This window comes from Ambystoma mexicanum, chromosome 9, assembly GCF_040938575.1.
Source record: "Ambystoma mexicanum isolate Mex_15411 chromosome 9, UKY_AmexF1_1, whole genome shotgun sequence".
NCBI lineage: Eukaryota > Metazoa > Chordata > Amphibia > Caudata > Ambystomatidae > Ambystoma > Ambystoma mexicanum.
In genome coordinates, this window is record NC_090931.1 from 388597744 (window position 1) to 388618948 (window position 21205).

General features: G+C 45.4%; 1 protein-coding gene across 1 annotated transcript in view; it reads right to left on the reverse strand.

The window, feature by feature from the left end:
- Window positions 1-3850: 3850 nt before the first annotated feature.
- The window catches only part of VKORC1L1 (vitamin K epoxide reductase complex subunit 1 like 1), a 165090-nt gene continuing 147735 nt past the window's right edge, over window positions 3851-21205 (reverse strand). Inside the window, exon 3 of the mRNA XM_069614871.1 lies at window positions 3851-12521. Within this exon, the coding sequence (XP_069470972.1) occupies window positions 12295-12521 (227 nt within the window). The 3' untranslated portion in view covers window positions 3851-12294. The remainder of the gene's footprint in view (window positions 12522-21205) is intronic.

Sequence of the window (21205 nt, forward strand, 5' to 3'; positions counted from 1 at the left end):
TACTTTATTTTCCAAATCCAAACTGGACTTAAATGTACCAATGTTGAATCATTAAGATGCATTTTGCATAAATAAAATGCACCCCATCTTCATCAGCACAGATTTGCGCCACAGAATTGTTAGTTCACAGGTACTTCAAAGTAATACCAAAATAAATTGTTGCTGGTAACATGACAAACTTGCCCCATAAACATAGTCCAATGCAATGGGCTAATTTGAGGTTGTATTCTCCGCCTCCCCCGCCCTTAGTGCAATGTAACGGAAATGTAAGATTGTGGACTCTCATACCTCATACAATTAGCTTTGAATGCACCCATGCGCCCCCCGCCCAAACAAATATTAAACATTGAAAAACAAAACAGAAAGACAGCAGAACACTATAAACAAAAGCTGTGCAAGTGGTCAACTAGTAGCATCAATAAGGCAACATTATTCCTCTAAAGGAAGTAACACATTTTACATAAAAATTGCATTATTACACAAACTATTTTCACACATTGTTGATTACCTTCAACTTTTCCACACCTCAATCGCCCTTAAAAGGACTGCTTGTTGTGCCACATGCAGATCAATACAATGCTCTAGGGTTCAAAGAATGCACTGGAATTGATGGGCAAGAAAGCCTGAAGTAGAACCCCTTATTCCATTATAGACCAGAGTAAAGCATTGGTGGAGATGGTGGTGGAGTGTATAAAACATCCCCTTATCAAAAATGCATGTCACATTTAAAAATAGAAGCTGTTCAGTGGTTTAGTATACTTTGCATATCCAACCACACTTTACTTTGAACACCTGTCTTAGAACACTTGCCTTGGTAGAGTTGAGAAAGAGAGTTTAAGATGTGGGACAACAGCAACACTAGTAAGTAGGGCTGCCATTTGTAGACATGACAGAATGACAAAAGCTGTGGTAACACCTCTGGGGCATAAAACACATTGGCAGCTGGGCATTTCCTGGTGATGTTTGGGGCACATTTACAGTATTATTCCTTCTTAAAAACAATGATCGTGAGCATGATTCCTGTAACTACAACATGCAAAGCCCGAATGGGCAGAAGCAGCTTGTTAATGGATACACATGATAAAAACCATCAACAGTGGTGAAAAAACAAATTTGAAAACACTTGGATAAATCATCCATGTGGAAAGTTAGAGGCAGAGTAATTGGATTATGGCGAAGTAAATCATCATGTCTCAAAACCAGGAAACTACCAATAACATTTAGAGGGTGTTGGGAAATTGCTTTTTGCAGCTTTCCCACATTGATTTCAAATGGGACCCAGAGCATGCGTGTCCATTTCCTGGCAAGTAAAGCATTTGCTTCATGAACCTGCTTATTTACTTTGGGGGCACTGGTAAGGCCATAAACATACCGTTGCAGGGAGACTCATTTGGGTTTTCCTTTATTTTTTAACCCCCCCCTCCTTGTGTAGACAGCTAAAGAGATACTTAGCACACCTTTTACTCTCGTCAGTGAACTAGGTCTGTCTTGCTTTTGAAAGAGCGACATTGTGGAAGGCCGTGCTCTAAAGGTCGCTCTTTTCACTTGTCTTATTTTCATTCTCCATTTCAGGAGTGAGGCCTACACCACCCTACCGCTGTGCTGCCCCGACACCCCCGCCCCCTCCACAGTCATCACACTCGCCTATACTGCCCACCCGCTGCATCTTCTGCCTGCTCTGTAAACTACTTCCCCGAAGAACAACATATTGTGCATCCGGACACTTCTTCCAGGAAACGTCTGTCGCTAGGCATAAATCTGGTTAAGTGGCCATGCATAAATGGGCAGCCCTCATCTGTTGGAAAGATGCAGATCCTTCCCATTTGTGGGCTAGGTCAACCCCCTCGCACAGATGTTATCTAAGAAATCATATGAGGCTGTTCTGGAAGCAGCCCAGACAAATATCAGTAGACACGAGGACTGCTGCTGAAGCAAACTAGCACTGCCAAAGCCATTTACAATGAAATTCTGCTTCCTCTCCTGTAGCCAGGGACGACCCCAAAAGGTTCAAGTGAAGCGGATCAACTAGTCTGGCAGGCATGCCCTATCAGTGGACTTCGGAATTGCCCTCGTTCCCCCATTCCTGTGGGCTGACCATTCACTGAGCAGGCCGCTCTGCTGCAACTTGCGGCTCAGGATCATCAGCTGCCTCCGCTGCTCTCCACACTGCGGAGGTGACAGTCTGGAGCCCATGACTCTTGTCGGGGGCATCTTCGCTGCTCCACATTGCCTGCTGTGTCCTGTTGGTCCCCCCTCATGGGAGCTTTCAGGGTTGTTGATCTTTGGTATATGGCCAGTCGTGCTCCCAGTCTGCTGTAACCTTCCTTGAACCAGGAGATTAGAACCACCACCTATTCAAAACCAAACCAGATCCCAACTTCAACCGCTGAATCCCCATAACCCTGACCAACAGAAATAGGTGGTCTCAACTGGGACTGTAGTTGGATGTAATGATCACTAACACATTTGTAATATAACTGTGGTTTGGCCATTGTTGTTGGTTAATCTAATCTGTAATTGGTAATCTAATATTTTACCTTGCTTGATGTATTAAGGAAAATGCAGAAACGCCAATAAACAGACTGTTTAAAAAGGAAAAGGTGGCCAAAGGGACTCCGACAACCCCAGGGGTGGTTTGTTGGAACGGAGGAGGGATGGGAGATGGTGTGGGTAGTTGAACAGTGTTTGGGATGGGAGCGTATGGACACCACTCGTCGTGCCCCTCTCCCGCCATAGAAAGTGCATGGGTATTAAGTCCAGTCCCCATCACTACCCCTTTCCTAGATGTGGTCAGTGTTCGAGCCTAAAATAAGGATACACACCAGGTTAGCCCCCCCAACCCCCACCCACCCACTAGTGTGGTGGAACTGTGAGAATACCCGTAATTTAGTCCTAAAAACGCTTCCTTAAAAGTGTGACTTTAAACTGCATTTTTTATACCTGTTTGTTAAAGCAACATGTCCTGGAAACAGACTTCCTACCACTCACAAATCCTTGTAAGGAACTTAATGGACAAACTCAGAAACTACTTACTAGAGAGGAACATACTGCTCAAATTGGGTATCCGATTTAGGTCTTAGCCATACTCTCCCCCACCTTACACGGTAGGGTTTCCCTATTTGTGAAGTGTTGTGTAATCACATTTTGAAATTAAAGATTGGATATATGTACATGATCTGGATAAGCATTTTGTAGTGTATTTATGATATCTAAGTTTTATCCATGAGTGTTATGCCTGCACTTCTTTGTGAAACGTATTACGTGCTTGTCTCCAGTGTTGTTACAAGCCTGTCCGAGATCTCCTAAATCTGCCTTACTTTTCAGCCTACACTACCTTGCAGGAGTTTAAGACCAAATGTGAAACATCTTGATCATCACCTATGTTTGCCTCTCAGAACACTTGCAAAGGCCGGTTCTAAAATTCTCTTCTGTCATAATGAGCACAGATCATTGTTTTGAAATCACTAGATCCAGGTTTCAAGTATTTGCACTCAAGTAAAACACTCAAGTGCAGTGTATGCAGCAAACTGCTTAACAGCTTTTAAAATGTGTACTCAATAACACATCATTAACTAATTAATTGCCCAATCAGATGTAGCCCATTTTTGATATGCATAAAGGAAATGGTTTGAACCATTGCTTTTGCAACAATTTTTCAGACCAGCCCACTACATTGTAAACAAACGTATATTTCAAGCCCATACCCTACATTTACATGTTTGAATACATTTTCAATTTAAAGGTATCCCTAACAGCCATGCTGAACCAGGTTATGAATTTTAAAAAGGGTATCTTTCTTTCAAGGGCAGATTTTAAATCCTAAAATGCAAGTAAAAAATGCAGCAAGACATGTAATTTCTACATTTATTTTTTTACCAAAAAGTTATGTGCAACAAATAAACATTCTTACATATTTACATTTTCACTATCTAGCAAAACTGTGCCAGTATCTCCACCTCAATGTATGTAAAGAACGTCAGCCCAGCGACTCCACTATGAATGAATGTTGGAACTCATTTTTGGATGAAACATTACAGATTAATAGATCAACAGACGATATTTAGACCATGCTTAACAGGTTTACAGTCGCACAGCACACCCTCTGGATGAGATTTTGAAAATTCATGGTTCAATTACATTACACCAATGACCGGTTTCATCCCACCTTTCCTTACAATACACATTTAAGCTGCATATATATAGATGTGGGGGTCACATGTACTGCCTGGAGCACAGTGATCAAATGATTTTAATTCCAGAAAAAAATACTAGAGAATTCTGGGTATATGTAAAAAGAAAAAAGTTCTTAAATTAAGGCATCTACGGTAGGGCATAATAGATGTACAGATGCTTGCTTTCATTACGGCACATTTCAAAATAACAAAAAACTATGTAGACAAGTAAGAATGTGTTCCACTTGCATGGAAATGCAAATACTGAAATATCAAAGGTTAATACCAGAACAAATATGACAAGGTAGGTTTACCATGGGCTGATTCACAAAGACTTTGCCAGTATGAGCTCAGACTTAACGTCTTTGGAATCATAGTAATTCCGGGATTATCAGCAGTAACTCTGGTTTACTCCAGACTTACTTCTGGAAAGAGAAGTGTAAATCAGAGTAACCAAAACTGGTTAACTGTCCAGAAATGATAGTTTGTGAAATGGCCCTTATGTGTTTAAGCCTAGCTATTAAGTGATTTTATCCCTGAGCCAAACAGAACATTTTTCAAATAAGAAGCCATTTAAATGTAATAATCAAAAAGGTACATCATATACTGTCAATTCATTTGTAAAAGATTCTTATGCTTACTGAATGTTAGTCATCATTGAAACCAAGCCAATCCTAAACTTATTTTTGTATTGCTTGATTCCAACATCAGTGATACTGTAAGGCACCACTTGGCAAAAAGATTTGATGTAAAATGAGGTTTCCTATTTGGATAATTAAATATTGGAGATTTCAAAGGTATCAATTAAGAGCTAGCAAAGCTCCCAATGGTGTACTACATGCAGCATGTACCGTTTTAGAGATGGCAGAAAGAATATAATTATGTAGGAGTGGAGCAGAAGAACAATTAACATGATGTAAGTAAATATACTGTAGTGTGAGTTCTTAATTTGATAAGAATTCGAATGGATCCAAAGCTGTGAATGCAAATATTTGAAGACTAAACATATTAATGTCTATGCAGCTAGGTTTTGTGTGAAGTGTGCAGATGATATGTGCAAGTACATTGGTTACTCAATATATTTAATTGCTTGGGATGCCTTGGGAATGACTTTTCATAAATGACCAAACTAAAAATTAAGTTTAATTAGTACTTCTCATATTAGAATTCAACATTTTAAACCAGTGCCTGGGTGAAATACGAGATTTGTCCAACCAATTCAAATTACAGGAAGTTTCATAAATATGCAACAAAGAAATGCTTAAGTATCAGATATGGGCAAAATAGACATCTGAACAGTATTCACCAAGGATGATTTGGCAAGGTCAATTTATATTTTAGAATGTACTTATTCAATTAGACTAGCTAATTTTGGGTATAGTTCAATTATTTTCAATATCTACATGTTGCTTAATTTAATTGGTATCATGGCAAATGTGTCATCCCTGCCTCCTCCCCCCCTCAGCCTCCGGCACCACCATCCCCAGACACGTTTTGTGTCTTCATGCTTCCTAGCATGAAAAGAGTAGTTACCCATAGTGCTGTCACAATCACTATGGGTACCTACTATCTCCATTAAATGTATCTGAAATATAAATCAAGTAAAAATATACAATTTAGCAAAAGGTTTTTAAAAAATTAGAAAAATAAGAAGGGGGAACAGTCAATGCGCACATTGTAAATGTAGTCTTAAAAGTCACTTTAATAAAAGTTAAAATGATACATTACGGCAATGATTGGTATCGGTTCTTGGAGGGTAGTACCTTCCTTGAACTATCAAATCAGTGCCAATAACACATGTCTCAGAAAACAAACAGTAAGGGGGACAGTCAACATCTCTTTATAGTATCATGACCACCGTGTCCAAGTTGCATTGCACATTCTTTGGGGGCAGTGGGGTGGTTGTATGCATTTGCAATTCCGAAGGAAAAGCAAGCAACCACAATTAAATTCTATAAAATGTCAAATTCAATTATCTCCACTAAAGGAGTCCTTGCTCTTGTGGGGTTTTTCCTCTATCATATACTTTAGTCCATCATTGGCTTCTCAAAGAAGCATAGGTTGGGAACGTGATCTTTTCCACTAGTGTAGTTTACAAGGTAATTTTAGATGTCTTGACAGCAATTCTATTGGTTCTATTCTTACTCCTCATGTATTAGACATAGTGGCCCTGTGTATGCTCAATGTCCCCGTGGTTATGAGCAGGTGAATCATTTTGATTGCAACAAACCGTTTACAAACAAGAACAATGGGTCTACAAAATATGGCTGCTCATGCTCATGTGTGCATTGTTAAAGAAGCGTTGGGGAAAGAAAAGCCCAAAGAGAATGGATAGCTAAAATGTCACAATACTTCATAAACCCATTGAAATGTGACAATTACTGACATTTAAGTTGATCCACATTTGCTGTCCTCAACTAGAACAAAATACAAATCCATCTTCTTAGGATAGAGAGTTTTACAGCCTACTGGAAGATCCATTACCATGCCATAAAGAATAAGACAGTTTGCTGGATGTGCAAATGCGATTAATTCAATATTATAAAACACTGTGTAGCATAAAAACAGGTTTGAAGTGGATTCTCCTACAATATTTGAACCAGTGACACTGATCTAAAGCAGAGGCCAGGAGGTAACCTTTGAATGACCAGTTTTAGCAATTCAATTGTGGCCTAAGCATCAAAGAAACTGCAAGGGTGAAACTCAGACTCTGGCTTTCAAATCACTTCCATTACACAGTACATATGAACTTTGGTCCTTGCAACCATAAAACCCATTTCAAGTCAGTCACATCCTTTACTTTGGGAGTGAACGGCACAAAGCATTAAGGAAAAAACACATCTGTTTTTCTCACGCACATTAGAACACTACTCAATATTTGAGAATATGTTACTAGGTACAATTTGCATGCTTCCCTGAAAATTAAAAAAAAAAAAAACAAACAATCTCATTGTGCAAACATTCTATGGGGATGCCCAAAACGCTGTTTGCAGGGATTACAGTAAAAATCGCATCCTTTCAAGAAATCTTTCATTTCAACCATACGGACTGGGTAAACAAGTTGTAAAACTACTTCAAATTTGGTTTGAACAAAAGGCTGTGCTGCACAGGTGCTTAGTATGAAGCTGCACCCTACAGTACACAGAAAACTATTTCAAGTAAGAGGTGAAGCTGACTGTTCCATTAATTCTTGTGAATATTGCAAAAGGAGCAATATCAGCAGAAACAATCATTCCACCACAGAGGTTATTTGAATGCCATTTAGCTGCTTAATACATAGCACAGGGCCCACTGACAGATAAAAAATAAAGTCTGCAGGGGCATATTTACTAGATACTCATCACATTGTTGTGCATTTAGAAAATAAGTAGAAGAAGCCAGTTCCTATTCCTAGGCAATACATTAACACTGGTGTTGACAACATTTGTATGTTCATACCACTTTGAAGTTAAAACCCAACAGAGAAGAACCTTTTGAATGGCACGTGGGAAATTGATTGGAACTGCAGCATGGGGCATCTCCTTTACTCTTGGCTGTGTGCTTAATTAAAAAATATTACACTTAAGCTTTCAAAGACATGCAGTAGAGCGAATGTTTCCACGATTTTGGAACGTGAAACACTTACCTGGCGTTGGACTCAAGGCACAGCAGCATTAGTCACACACTTATCATTCCTTAATGAATTTAGCCATTTTTTTATTCAAGACTACTAGGAGGTATCAAACGGAAACCTATTGAAATAAGGGTGCCCAATACACAGATTTTTCACATTGATTCTAGGAATTAGATTTACCTTAAAAACTATTGAGTAACAAATTAAGCATCATTTGCCTTATCCACAAATGTGTGGAAAGTAAATTAAAACCAGAAAAACATGAAAAAAAAGGGTAGTGAAAATACTGACCGACTTTGAACATATACATTTGGGGTTCAGGGCAGCCTAGGTCTACTCCTACTAGATTTTAAAAACTATGTAGCACCGTAGATCCATGTGGTGGAGAAATGGGACCGACGATAAAGGGCTATACTCCTAACTCAACTAGAGACCAATCAAATAAACCTGAATGAAAATTATTGAAGCGCAGTCTCAAAAATATCACTTGTTATTAACTATTTCAAATCAAAACCAACCCTGCCCTCATACAATGAGACACTGGGAGCATACAGGGCAAACACTTCATAGTAGTGAATTTGAGGATGGAGTGCTGTGCCCTAAAGTATACCCATAAGGATTGAGAGAGGCCATCAGCCATTCAGTAGGCATTCTGAAGTACCAACAAATTGACTTTTATAAAAGCTTTTTTAAATAAATAAAAAAATAGTTTGGGAGGTTGGATGAATAGTTTCCTATGCCATAGGTCGGGATTTCTGAATTGCATATAACTGACATTCAGTTTCATGAATTAAACAGAACGGGGTTTTCAACTTTTCCAGTCAAAATATGAATCAAAAGCTACAAAATCAAGTAAACATAGGCTATTTAAGTAATTTAAACTGCAATAATCCGATACATACTGATGTAACAGGGAACACTAGCAGTTATTTCAGTTCAACAGACATCTATATGGAAAGGTACCATGCCTGTGTGTCACAAATGACAATGATATCCTCAATAAGGAGTTGAATTGCACTATTACTGGTAGTGGTAGGGGGCTAGAAATCAATATACCCAGTTTGAGACAGGTAATTAGTAGAACATCTGAAAATAAAAAGGGGCAGTAGAACACATGAACCCACAAAATGAGCCCATTCCACGTGTTGCAACACTCTGAATAAATCAATTATAATTTGCAAAAACACTAGTCAGATTCATGAATTGTGGTGTTTGAGAAGGCGGAGACTACCAGTGCTCTTAAAAAGCATGTATAGTGAGTTCTTGGTGACATAAATACTTGGAAAAGCTCATGAATACTGATAGCGGCTACAATTAAATATTTTACAGTGCTCATGGTCCCAATACTAAAATGTCAAATAAGATAGTGTTCCAGTTGAGCGTAAAAAAGTACAGCAATGTCAAAGTGAGATTGTGAATACTGCAGTTTTGGAAGTGATGTAGTAGCAATTCATAATAAAAATGAAGGCATATAGAGTGTGTATGGTTAAACATCTTAAGTTGGCACTGAAATTCTACATGTCATACCACTGAATGAGGACCTGAATATATTGCATTTACAGTTCCATCCTGGGGTATTTCTAAGGATTTAAGTGGATTTTTAAAAAAACGAGTCTCACTGGTTTGGACTTTTACAATTTGAAGAACAAGTTAATATAACGAGCATACAGAAAAGTAACATTTTTAGCATTAGTAAATCATGCCTAATTTTGCAAGTGGATAACTCAATCATGAATGCTACAACTGTAAGGAAGGACTCAAGAAGGCACAGTAAAGAATTTGACCAAGCTGAAGGCACCATCCTTGGCTGAAAGCTGGGGTTGCTAGTGCCCATGTTCGCTTTCATCACCGAGGGAGTAGGATTGTTGGATATGGGTTGGCTTAAATTGTTTTGTGTTTGGGATGCAATTTCCATTTTTGTAGATGCAATGTTCTGTTAAAAAGGGATTTAATATTCTGGGCATCAATCTGGGCCAAGTTTTAGAAAAAATACTAAACTTTCACAGCTGGAAGAGGTCTGTTTTTACTAACCATTTCTAGAGAAAGTGGCATATGTTCTAGCTTTAAGCAGTTTCCAACCGGAACACATTCAATACAAACAGAAGAAATTCCGAGTCAGCTAAAAGTGTAAAATGGGTTGTGCATTGATCACTGCTCATAACTTTTCCAAAATCATAAAGTGCTTTTTCATGTGGACCTCAAAAATGCTAGTGGCAACTACCAAATTAAAAGCCAGCTGTATATCATTTTGATAGACAAAAAAAAGTCTGCATGTGCACTATACAGGTTTGTACCAAAGTGTTGCCTAGAAAACTGCGACTGGTACTATAACTGCGCCATCCTAAAACTGCGACCCCCATTGCGCCGACTAAAAGGGAGCGGGGGTGCTCCTGCTTCCATTAGATGGAGGCAGTAGACAACGAAAGTTTTAAAAAAACCTGCAGCACCATTTCGGACGCACGTTAGGGGGGAGGGGAGAGCTGACGCCGCAGGGATAGAGGAGAGACAGCAGCACAAACACAGGAGTTTGTCACCCTCAAGGTAAGTGGGCGGGGGAGGCAGGTAGGGGGTTGCAGGGCATAGTGATCTATGTGATCACTGTGCCATACGATAATGGGAGTCAGCTTTTTTAAAGTCGACTTTATAGGCGCCGCAATGATCACATAGATCCCACTATTCGTACATTTTTCAGGTTTGTTTACTAAAGAGCACTTTGCCTCTTCAGTCGCATGTTTTTGAGTACAGCTGCAGTACAGAACCAGCGCTACTCGTTGCGCAGGTATTACTGCACACTAATATGGCTACAAAGGAGGGGATGTGAGATTTTTCTCCCTCCCACTTTACATCAAACTTGGGATTCCAAAATCTGCTGCAAACACATACATACTGCCTCATGTTCAGGATCCCGTCAACAGCTATGCTGAATATGAAGAAAGAGGAGATGAATGTTATATATATCCACCACCCCAAAGTTCCCCCCTCCCGCCCCGAACTAGATGGACCACATTTGCCAGAGCCCTTTCACTAAGCAATTTCTCATCGGAGCACTGAACTAGTTTCATGGCCTTGGGACATAACCATTTCACAAGACATTAACCTTTAAACAAGCCAAACCAGTCTTTAAACCTCTTAGTGTTCTCATAACTTGTGCATTAATACATGTTCACAATCTTTGCTCTCAAATGCACACTGTTCTGACAAAACCATTATGCATTCCTTCACAAGATAATTTGGCTTTTGTTTTTTTTAAAAAAGACATTTTTAATCTTAAAGTAAGTGCCGTTAATTTGGTCCTTTGGATCTATCCTACTGCAGCTTCTTTTTACAGTACAGGTTGAGCTTGTGATCTTGATCTCATTTTCAAAGTGAACTTTGAAATTGTGTGGATGCTTCCTTTTGGAGAAAAACGTAGCGAAACTGGAAACCTCTCCAGGTGAAAGAAGCGAGGTGGAGATCATTTTTCATTTTAGTAGGCATGTTTCCTCAAAGTCTTCTCATAAGATTAACAAGTCCAAATACTCATCCTTGGCTTCTCTAACAAGATCAGACCTCAACCATCACACCAACTGTGCATTGCTGGGTTTCTGTGGACTGTTGCCTATGTTAACATCATTCTCAACAATAAAACAATGTAATACTTATGAAACAAATAACAGATTTACAGAAAGGAAAAGATTTTTGCAGAGATGCATTATCTGCGTTAGCAAGTATATTTCATTCATTAGTTGGATCATTAGGATCTAGTGTTACACTGGCTTCGTAGCACCAGTCTGTGCCCTCTCAAAAGTTATCAGTGTTGCAATCTGGTACTGAAAGCACAGGCCACGAGTATATAAGCCATTGTCGATAGGTGTGTAGCCGTTGGCACCTAGTTTACCAGCCTATTAATTCAAGTGACAGTGTAGGGTACGGCAGTGTGATCTTGCAATAAGCTCATTGTGTCACTACCTGGTCACAGATGTATTACCTTGGCAAAATCTAAGCAGGAGGGGCGGTTCATCTTCAACAAAAATTCTGTCCAAAATGGTCTTCATTCTCTGGGTCCAAAAAAGCTCATTTCACTAGCATGACCAACAATCTGAAGGACGCGTCAAGACAAGCTCCAGGAAATGAAGATGGAACGAAGGTGGAACTTAGGAAACCATGACATGATCAAGCCTTTCCAGAGCTAACCATCTCAAGTTCTAGAACATGCTTTGCCTAGTATAAATTATTCACTTACGAACCAAGCAACAGGAAGGTCTAAAGTCAAAATGGCATTTCTCAAGAATTCCGAGAGTAAAGAAAGCTTGTAATTCATTGGCCGAGTAGGTCTCCTCTTGAATCCATGTTTAAATTGAAGGGTAAAATGCTAAATTTAATAGGCTCAAAATCGGTTGGAGAGAATATTTTTTAGAATAATCAGCGACGATATTTTACGTCAGATTTCCCACTAAACAGATGTTACTGCAAAATAAACAACGGAAGCAGGGCCTTTCGGCTGAAAGTCAAATTTTCAAAAGTGTTCTCTTAATCCTGTTTCGGTTGGAGCTGCTGTTTCCAGGCTTCATTCAAGTAAACTAGTCGTTTGTAATTGATAATAAAGAGAATGAAGTTCAGTAAATATGTGGCAACACAGATGATGCAGAAGTCCTTCAGCACAAAGTACATTATATATGCCAGGTACAACGACCCCACCACTGACACGATGGACGAGGTCATCAGTATTAGAGCTGCTACTGCACTCACAGTCAAACCTACAAAACAAAAGAAAAAAAAAAGCAGTTACATGATTCGAAGAACGTTATATTGTATTACAAAATGTAGGCAATTGATATTCATTTTTGATTGAGCAGTTCCCCAGCAAATCATTTTTTTTAAGTTAGAAAAGTACAACTATGCTAAACTAATGAAATCCCCTGTCTCAACTAATATAGCTGTCTGCACACCACTTGCTTGAAACCACTCAGTTGAAAAGACCTCTTCCCAGAGACTCGATTTGGTGCCTCCACATGTGCTCAGTAACCTTTCGCAGAACCAAGTTCACAAAACTACATTTAAGGTTTTGAATGCTTCATTTTTAAGACACATAAATAGTATCAGAACCAGTCTCACTTTCACCACAAACAAAAACCCAATCATGCTGAAAACTATGCAGACTATTTTACACCAACTGCTTCAGATAGTAAAAATAAGAATCTCTGTTTTCACGTGCATTTACTCCAGTGCCACTGTTCTCCATGGGTGTGCACTGTGACCATTAAAGAACTAGTGGCCCTAGTCAGTACTGTGCAGTGAAACCATTCAATGTCCCCAGAAGCTCAGTGTGTCCAGAGCTCTGGTCTTTTCTAGGCTGGATTACTGCAATAGCCTCTTCCTCTATCTCCCCTTTCCTCCCTAAACCCCCCCCCCCCCCCTTCAGCTAATCCAGAACAGGGCTGCACGACTTATCCTTGGCCTCAAGTCCAGGGACCATATCTCGCCAGCCCTAAAATCTCTCCACTGGCTCCGAGGGGCCACGAGGAACAAATTCAAGACCCTCTGCATCATCCGCAAGGCTTTCTAGGGCCTGGGACCATGCTATCTCCAACACTCTCTCTCCCTAAATACTACCCTGCTAGAGGCCTCCGCTCCTCTATCTGCCTGCTTGTCAAACACTTCTCCGAATAGGAGTGGGGGCGGGAGGGCCGGTCTTGCTTTGGCTGGCGCCCCTCTTTGGAACAGCCTCCCTGCCCCTCTCAGACTTGAGCCGGACCGCCTTAAGTTCCGGAAACTTTGCAATGCTCTTTTTCTCTACCTCCTTCCCTCCCCTGCTAATCACCCCACTGCCACTGAGACTAGCAGCCTGGTCCTTCACGAATCTCACAGGCTACCAGGCCCTCCACCCAGTCGACACCTTGCTCCCTCCACCGCCCCCTCCCTTTCTCCTGCACTTCCCTTTGATGCACTTGCATGTCCGAATGTCACAAGGCCTAGTAAGACCTTGATTGTATATTTAGTGTTCATGTCCTTGTTTTTTGTACCTCCTTGCTCATTCCCCCTTAACCATGTGGCACCTGGAAACACCATCCTGTTGTATAGGCGCCTACGAAATGCTCAATAAAAGATAACAGTTCATACACATTGTGGGAAATTCAGTCCTCAAACCCCCATCAAAAAGAAATCTAAGAGGCCAGTGCATATGTGCAACCATTCGACATGGCAGAGGAATGTGGAGTAGCAGCATTTAGTATAATGCTCACTTACTCAGTGATCTAATTACTGGGTGGCAGCACATCAAAGAGAAAAATGCCCTTTAGTCACCGATTTCCTGACTAACTTCCAAAGTCCCTAAAGCAGTTCTGAAATGATTAACCACAAACCACACTTATATATGTCCCGACCAGGTCTCAACAGCAATGCTTTAAGAGTGCTGGCAAGGAACAAGTTACTTACCTGTAACTGTTGTTCTCCAGCATGGGTCTGGCATGGATTCACATGCTCATGAATATTCCCCGTCGTCAGGCTGGGAATCCTCGGTAAAGAAAAAACCAGTATCAGTTTAGTTTCTGATCTGTCTTTCGTAGTAGTAACCAATCACTGGTCTCTGCGTCATACTGACCACAGCCAATGACTGCCCTCTACCTAAGCCCCGCCTCTGGCAGCCATCTTCAGATTTGGAAGCACGTGAAGTGGCAGTATGACCAAGTGAAGAGCCGCAGAGGGGTAGGCGGGAGGGTTCGCATGTGAATCCATGCCAGACCCATGCTGGAGAACAACAGTTACAGGTAAGTAACTTGTTCCTTCGCCAGCATGGGGTCTGGCATGGATTCACATGCTCATGAATAAAGAATACATAGCAGTACACACATGCACAACCACGGGAGGTGGCAAAGGCTCAACATTAAGCATTAAATCAAACTCAACATTAAGCAATCTTACCTCCTCACCAGGCTCACCTCAGGCGAACAGGTTGCGCAGCACTGCTTGGCCGACCCTGGACTCCTCCCTGGAATCCCGATCGATGCAGTAGAATTTCGTGAAGGTGTGCGTCCACCTCCACGTAGCAGCCCTGCATATGTCCAGCAGGGGCAACCCAGATAGGAACGCCGTAGTAGCTGCGATCGCTCTGGTGGAATGGGCTCTCGGACGGCCAGGCAGCGGTCGGTTTGCCAACCGATGACAGCACATGATACAGCCGGAGAGCCATCTGGAAATGGAAGCCTTCGAGAGAGCCTTCCCCTGATTGACAGGTCCAAAGTTCACAAAGAGTTGTGACGTCTTCCGAAAACACTTTGTGCGGTCCACGTAGAACTTCAGCGCTCTAGCCACATCCAGAGAGTGCAAAGTCCTCTCAGCCGGCGACGAAGGCGACGGGAAGAACACAGGCAACACCAAGGGTTCGTTGAGATGGAAGTCCGACGGTACCTTGGGCATGAAGGAGGGGTGCGTCCTGAGCACTACCCTCGTGTCGTGAAAAGCCAAGTACGGGGCCTTGCAGGAAAGGGCCTGGATCTCTCCCACCCGTCGTGCGGAGGTGATGGCCACAAGAAACGCTGTTTTCCACGACAGACATTTCAACGGGGCCGAGTGCAGAGGCTCGAACGGAGGTCCCATGAGCTTGGTCAGCACCACGTTGAGCTCCCACGCCGGGGCCGGAGCCTTCACCGGCGGGAACGATCTGAACAGTCCCTTCATGAACTCTTTCACCAGACGATGAGACCACAAGGACGTCCGCCCCGTGGTTCTGGTGTATCGGGAGATCGCAGCAAGATGAATCTTGGACGCGTGTGCCAGTCCAGCTTTGGCCAGCGTCAGCAGGTACGGCAGTACCTGGGGAGCCGTAATCCGTAGAGGGTTAATCTTCTGTGCGTGGCACCAGACAGAACCTCTTCCATTTGTGTCCGTAGCATTTAAGAGTCGAGGACGCCCTGGCCTTTGCAAGAACCTCTCTGCAGTCGGCCGGTATGTCGTATCCTCCAAACTCTAGCGCTGCAGGAGCCAGGCCTGCAAGTTCAGCGATTTCGGGTCGTGGTGGAGGATGGCGCCTCCTTTCCTGGAGAGTAGATCTGCGTCCACCGGCAGCTTGATTGGCGGGGACGTTGACAAGTCCAGAAGGTCCGGGAACCATATCTGCCTCAGCCACGCAGGTGCGACGAGGATCATCCTGCACCGTGACCTCTTGAGCTGGTTGACGAGCCGGATTAGCAGTGGCAAAGGAGGGAACGCGTAGAGGAACAGGCCCTCCCAGGGGAACGAGAAAGCATCGCCCATGCTCCTCGCCTGGGGAAACCTGCTGGCGAACCTCCGGCACTTGGAGTTCGTCGCCGTCGCGAACAGGTCGATCTGGGGTGTGCCCCACCGTCGGAAGAGGCGATCCACTAGATCCTGCCGTAGTTCCCACTCGTGGCACGAGCGCAGCTCCCTGCTGAGTGAGCCGGCGATGGTGTTTTTTATCCCTGCCAGATGAAACGGCACCAGAAACATCCTTTGGGCGACGGCCCAATGCCACAGGTCCTGCGCCTCCTTGGACAGTGCTGGGGACCTGGTTCCGCCCTGTTTCCTGATGTAAAACATGGTGGTGGTGTTGTCGGTGAAGATCCTCACCACCCTGCCCTTGAAGGACGGAAGGAAGGACCCGAGGGCCCAGAACACTGCACGGAGCTCCAGGACGTTGATATGGAGGGACTTCTCCGTCGGGAGCCAAAGGCCTCTCGCGTGCAGATTTTCGGTGTGCGCTCCCCACCCTTCCAGGGAGGCATCCGTGGTCACCGTCTCCTGGTGGTCTGGGGTCTGGAAGTCCATACCCGCCGTCAGATGCGCGCGGGTGCCCCACCACCGGACCGCTCGGCGGAAACTCTCGTCGAGTGTGATCCTCTCCTCGAAGCCGCCCGCCGTTTGGATCCAGCGCGCGTCCAGGAACTACTGCAACGGGCGCATCCGGAGCCTGCACATGGGAATGAGGTAGATGCAAGAAGACATCATTCCGAGGAGGGACTTGATGGACCTCACCTTGGCCGCGTCGGAAGCCAACATCCGCTGTACCTTGCCCAGGATGGACCTGGTCCTTTCCTCCGACGGGGAGGCCAGAAGGGACACTGTGTCGAGCTTCGCTCCCAGAAACAGTGCGTTTTGCGCGGGTACCAGGTGGGACTTGGCGTAGTTCACGGAGAATCCCAGGTCCATGAGAAGTTGGACGGTCCTTGCCGTGTGCTCCACGGCGAGCTCCCTCGTCTTGGCTCGGATGAGCCAGTCGTCCAGGTAGGGGTAGACGTGGATCCCCTCGCGGCGCAGCTGCGCCGCCACCGGTGCAAGGCACTTGGTGAATACCCTGGGTGCCGACCGTAGTCCGAAGGGGAGGGCTTTGAACTGGTAGTGACGCCCTTGGACCACAAACCTGAGGAATTTTCGGTGCCCCTTTAGGATGGGAATATGGAAGTAGGCATCCTCCAAATCCAACGACGACAGGAAGTCTCCTTCCTCCAGCTGACCCAGGACGTGCTGGAGGGTGACCATCCGGAACTTCTGCGCCTTGATGAATTTGTTCAGACGTCGCAGGTCTAGGATGGGGCGCCATCCTCCCGTCTTCTTCATGAGGAAGTATCTCGAGTAAACTCCGGAGCCCCGAAGCCTCTTTGGGACGAGTTTGATGGCGCCCTTCCTGAACATCGCCCTTACCTCCAGGAGAAGCTGAGGGACGTGAAGCTCTTTCCTGGCCACGGGGGGGGACGCGCGGGCACCTTCTTTGAAACTCGAGCGCGTGGCCCCGGGCTAAGGCGTCCAGCACCCAATGGTCGGTGGAGATGGACTCCCACACGCTGACGAAGCTCGCCAGCCGGCCTCCCACCGGGGTGCATCGGTGGGGGCCCGACCCCACGGTCGGTTCAATCCTGTTTCGACAAGGCTTTGCCGCCTTGACCTCCTTGGCGACGACGGCGGGGTCCACCAGACTTGCCTCGTCCTCTGTAGGCCTCCTGAGACGACGAGCAGGCCGCTTGACGGTAGGTGGAGAAACCGCCGCCGGAACCTTTGGAGGCGCCCTTGCCTCCGCTGCTCCGAAAGGGCGTCCGTCGTTGCTGCAGAACCCCAAGGGCCCGGGCCGTCTCAGTGTCCGCTTTAATGGCCTGAAGGGAATCGTCCACTGTTTTCCAAAACAGGTTGTTCCCATTGAACGGCATGTCCAGGACTCTGGTCTGTACGTCTTGACGGAAGTCCGTAGCCTTGAGCCATCCACGCCGCCTAAGGCACACGCCGTTGCCCAACTGGCGAAACCCAGTGTCGGCGATGTCCGTCGCAATAGTGATGGCGTGGTCCGACGCCACCTCACCTTCCTGTAGGATCTCCAGGGCATCCGCCCTCTTGTCGTCCGGTAGGAAGTCCAGCAGGGGAGCCAGTTTGTACCATAGCTCCCTGTCGTAGCGGGCCACGATAGCCAAGGAGTTGGCCGCCTTAATCGTCGTCGCTGCAGACGAGATGACCCTGCGTCCCATAGTGTCCAATTTCTTTCCCTCGCCGTCCGGTGGGGAAGTCGATGTGGAGGCCGCACCCCCCCCGCTTTCTTCCTGGCCGCCGCGGAGACGACGGAGTCCGGGGTAGGCTGCGCCCGGAGGCACAGGGTGGCCGCGTCCGGGACCCGGTACTTCTTCTCGTACCGGTCTCTTCTAGCTGGCGTAGTGGAAGGGTTCTTGAGGAGGGCGAGGCCCTCATCCCAAATGTCGTCCAGTAGAGGCACCGCGAGGACCGTCTTCCTCTTGGCCTCGCGCCGTTGATAAAGGAATCCTTCCTTTTTCTTCTCCTCAGGGCAGAGTTGGAAAAGCTCGGATGCCCTGGCTATCATGGAGTGGAACGAACCAATCTCGTCGGGCGGAGAAGCCCTGGTGGGAGGTGACGACGGTAGATCCTCGTCGTATACCTAGTCGTCCGTACCCGTCGCTGCCGTGTCAGTCCCCGTATCATCCCCTCGGGTGGACGGGGAGGAGGGCTGGACGGTGCGCGACGGCTGAAAAGGAGGTGGAGGGTGAATCCTTCTTTTCTTGGGCGGGGGAACGCCAGAAGGTCCCGGTTCAGGATCCCCCAACGGGAGAGGTTCCTCCGTCGGCAACGGTAGTCTCGTCCTTATCTCTGAGCATAAGGACTGTATAGCCAACAAAATGGCCGCCGAGTTGTCTTGCGGCGCTGGCAGAGGGGAATCCGACAGGCGATCAGGGGCCCCGTCGGCACCCTCGACGATGTCGTCACCTGCGTCGGGATCCATCCGGACGGGCCGGTCTTCTTCTACGCCAAGGCCGTGGCTTAAGACCTCGATCAGCTCTTCCTCCGAGGTTGAAGCCGAATCTACGACGCCCTGCCCCCCCTTTTTCTTCCCCACCGGGGATTTCACGGGGGTCCTATCGATGGGCACAAAAGAGGACTCCCTCCGAGGTGAGCCCCGAGGTCGCCACCACTGGTGTAGCCTCCACAGGCTGAGCCAGGGTCGCCGCGACAGTATCGATAGAGGGCTTGGCCGGATGGATTAAGGCCTTCACCACCTTAGGTGCGCTCACCGCCTTATCCTTGAAGGGGGGGGGAAACACTGCCTCGCTCCCCCTCCGATGGGGCCTTCGAGCTCGACCGGGGCCTCTCCAGGAGCTTTGCCGGGTGCTCGCCCTTCCTCTTACCTGACCCAGAGCGTTGGCTCGTGGTTGAAGGTGCCGGGGAGGGTGCGCCCTGCCTGGCGCCCGTAGAGCCCGACCGTTCGGCGCTCCCGGTGCCAGCGGACTCGCGGTGCTTGGCCTTGTGTTGGACCCCCGCCGCCGGGGCGTCCTCAAAGGTCTTAGAAGACCGCTCGGATTTTTTCCTCTTCTTCTCGCCTGACGGGCTCTTCCCTTCCAGCCGGTTGGCGAGACGTTGATGGCGGTCCTTCATGGTCCGCTCCGACATATTGCCGCAAAACGCAGTCCTTCTCCACGTGCGTCTTGTCCTCATGTAAGCAGTAGAGACAAAAGGAGTGTTCGTCCTCCTTAAAGACGTTCTGCAGCTGGCATCCAGGGCAGACCCTGAACAGCTTTCCGGGCGTCGAGCTTCCCTTCTCCTGGGCCATGTCCGGGCCTGAGAAGCTTCCGGAGTCCTCCAAAGCGTAGCTCAACGAAATCTTCACCCTTGAGGGGCGCAGACGAATCCGACACGGGTCCCCGTTGATCGGATGGAGAGTCGGTGGAGCTTGAGGCTCTTTTGACCGAAAAAACGAAGTTTTTGAGCAAAAAACGTGAAAAAATAGCACTAACGCTCGAGAGCAATAGCACGAGGATCCCAACACATGAACGTGCGGTAAAAATCTGAAGATGGCTGCCAGAGGCGGGGCTTAAGTAGAGGGCAGTCATTGGCTGTGGTCAGTATGACGCAGAGACCAGTGATTGGTTACTACTACGAAAGACAGATCAGAAACTAAACTGATACTGGTTTTTTCTTTACCGAGGATTCCCAGCCTGACGACGGGGAATATTCATGAGCATGTGAATCCATGCCAGACCCCGTGCTGGAGAATCAGGTTATCGGAACAAAACAGACAGCTTTATGGTGCAATTGTTTTTTCTTTACCAGGGTGCAGAAATCCGGTCACCTTTTGCTTAATTTTCTTTTTCCAAGGCAATAAATGTCCAATTTACAAAATTACTTATTGGCCAAAAAATTAAATTAAACCTCAGCAGCTATAAGACGTGATTACCAGTAGGTTAGCAAATGAGAAAAGATTAACATGCACAAGATTGCTTTCTTTTCTGCATTTTTACACTGCGACGTAGCATGGAGTTAAGATAAATCAAAGATTTGTTGGGCATTGTTTAAGCTCTATGGTAACTTGAATACCAAGCGTTTGGGCTTTATTTAAGGGCAGCATTAGCCTTTTGTTTTGTTAGTGAGTTTTTAGGATCATAAGTAGCTATTTTAGAAAGGAGCAGAGTGGCCCACACATTGTATTTCTAATCACAAAGATGGAAAAAAAATGTATTTGAACGATATGCCTTCAATTACGTCCACATCGGTAATCCTACTGGCCTCGATTATCATCATAAGCATTTTGTTAGAAGTACTTAAGAATCTTTGGTGTGGTGTTTAACTTTCTACTGTATGGGTAAGATTCATAAAGACGATTCTGGTTGCAACTCCCACTTAGGCGGCTACTTGACTGAAAAATAAACCAAAAATAAATGACTCCCTCCCGGAAAGAAAACACTAAGTCAGGAGTAAAGGTGACATTAGCAGAAACTAGTATGAATAAATTAGTCCCTCTCCAAAGTAGGTCAGGGTTATTCCTGGAGACCTTTTGGTGAATTATCCTGTAAAAGGTTGCTTTTGACCCCCTGCCCCCAAGGTGATCGGAATTCTTGGTTAAACGCATTAACTACAAGAGAAATTAAAATTAGTCATGCGCAGATATGTAAACCGAAGAAAAAAGGAAACTTGTAATGTTAAACTGCAAAGCCAC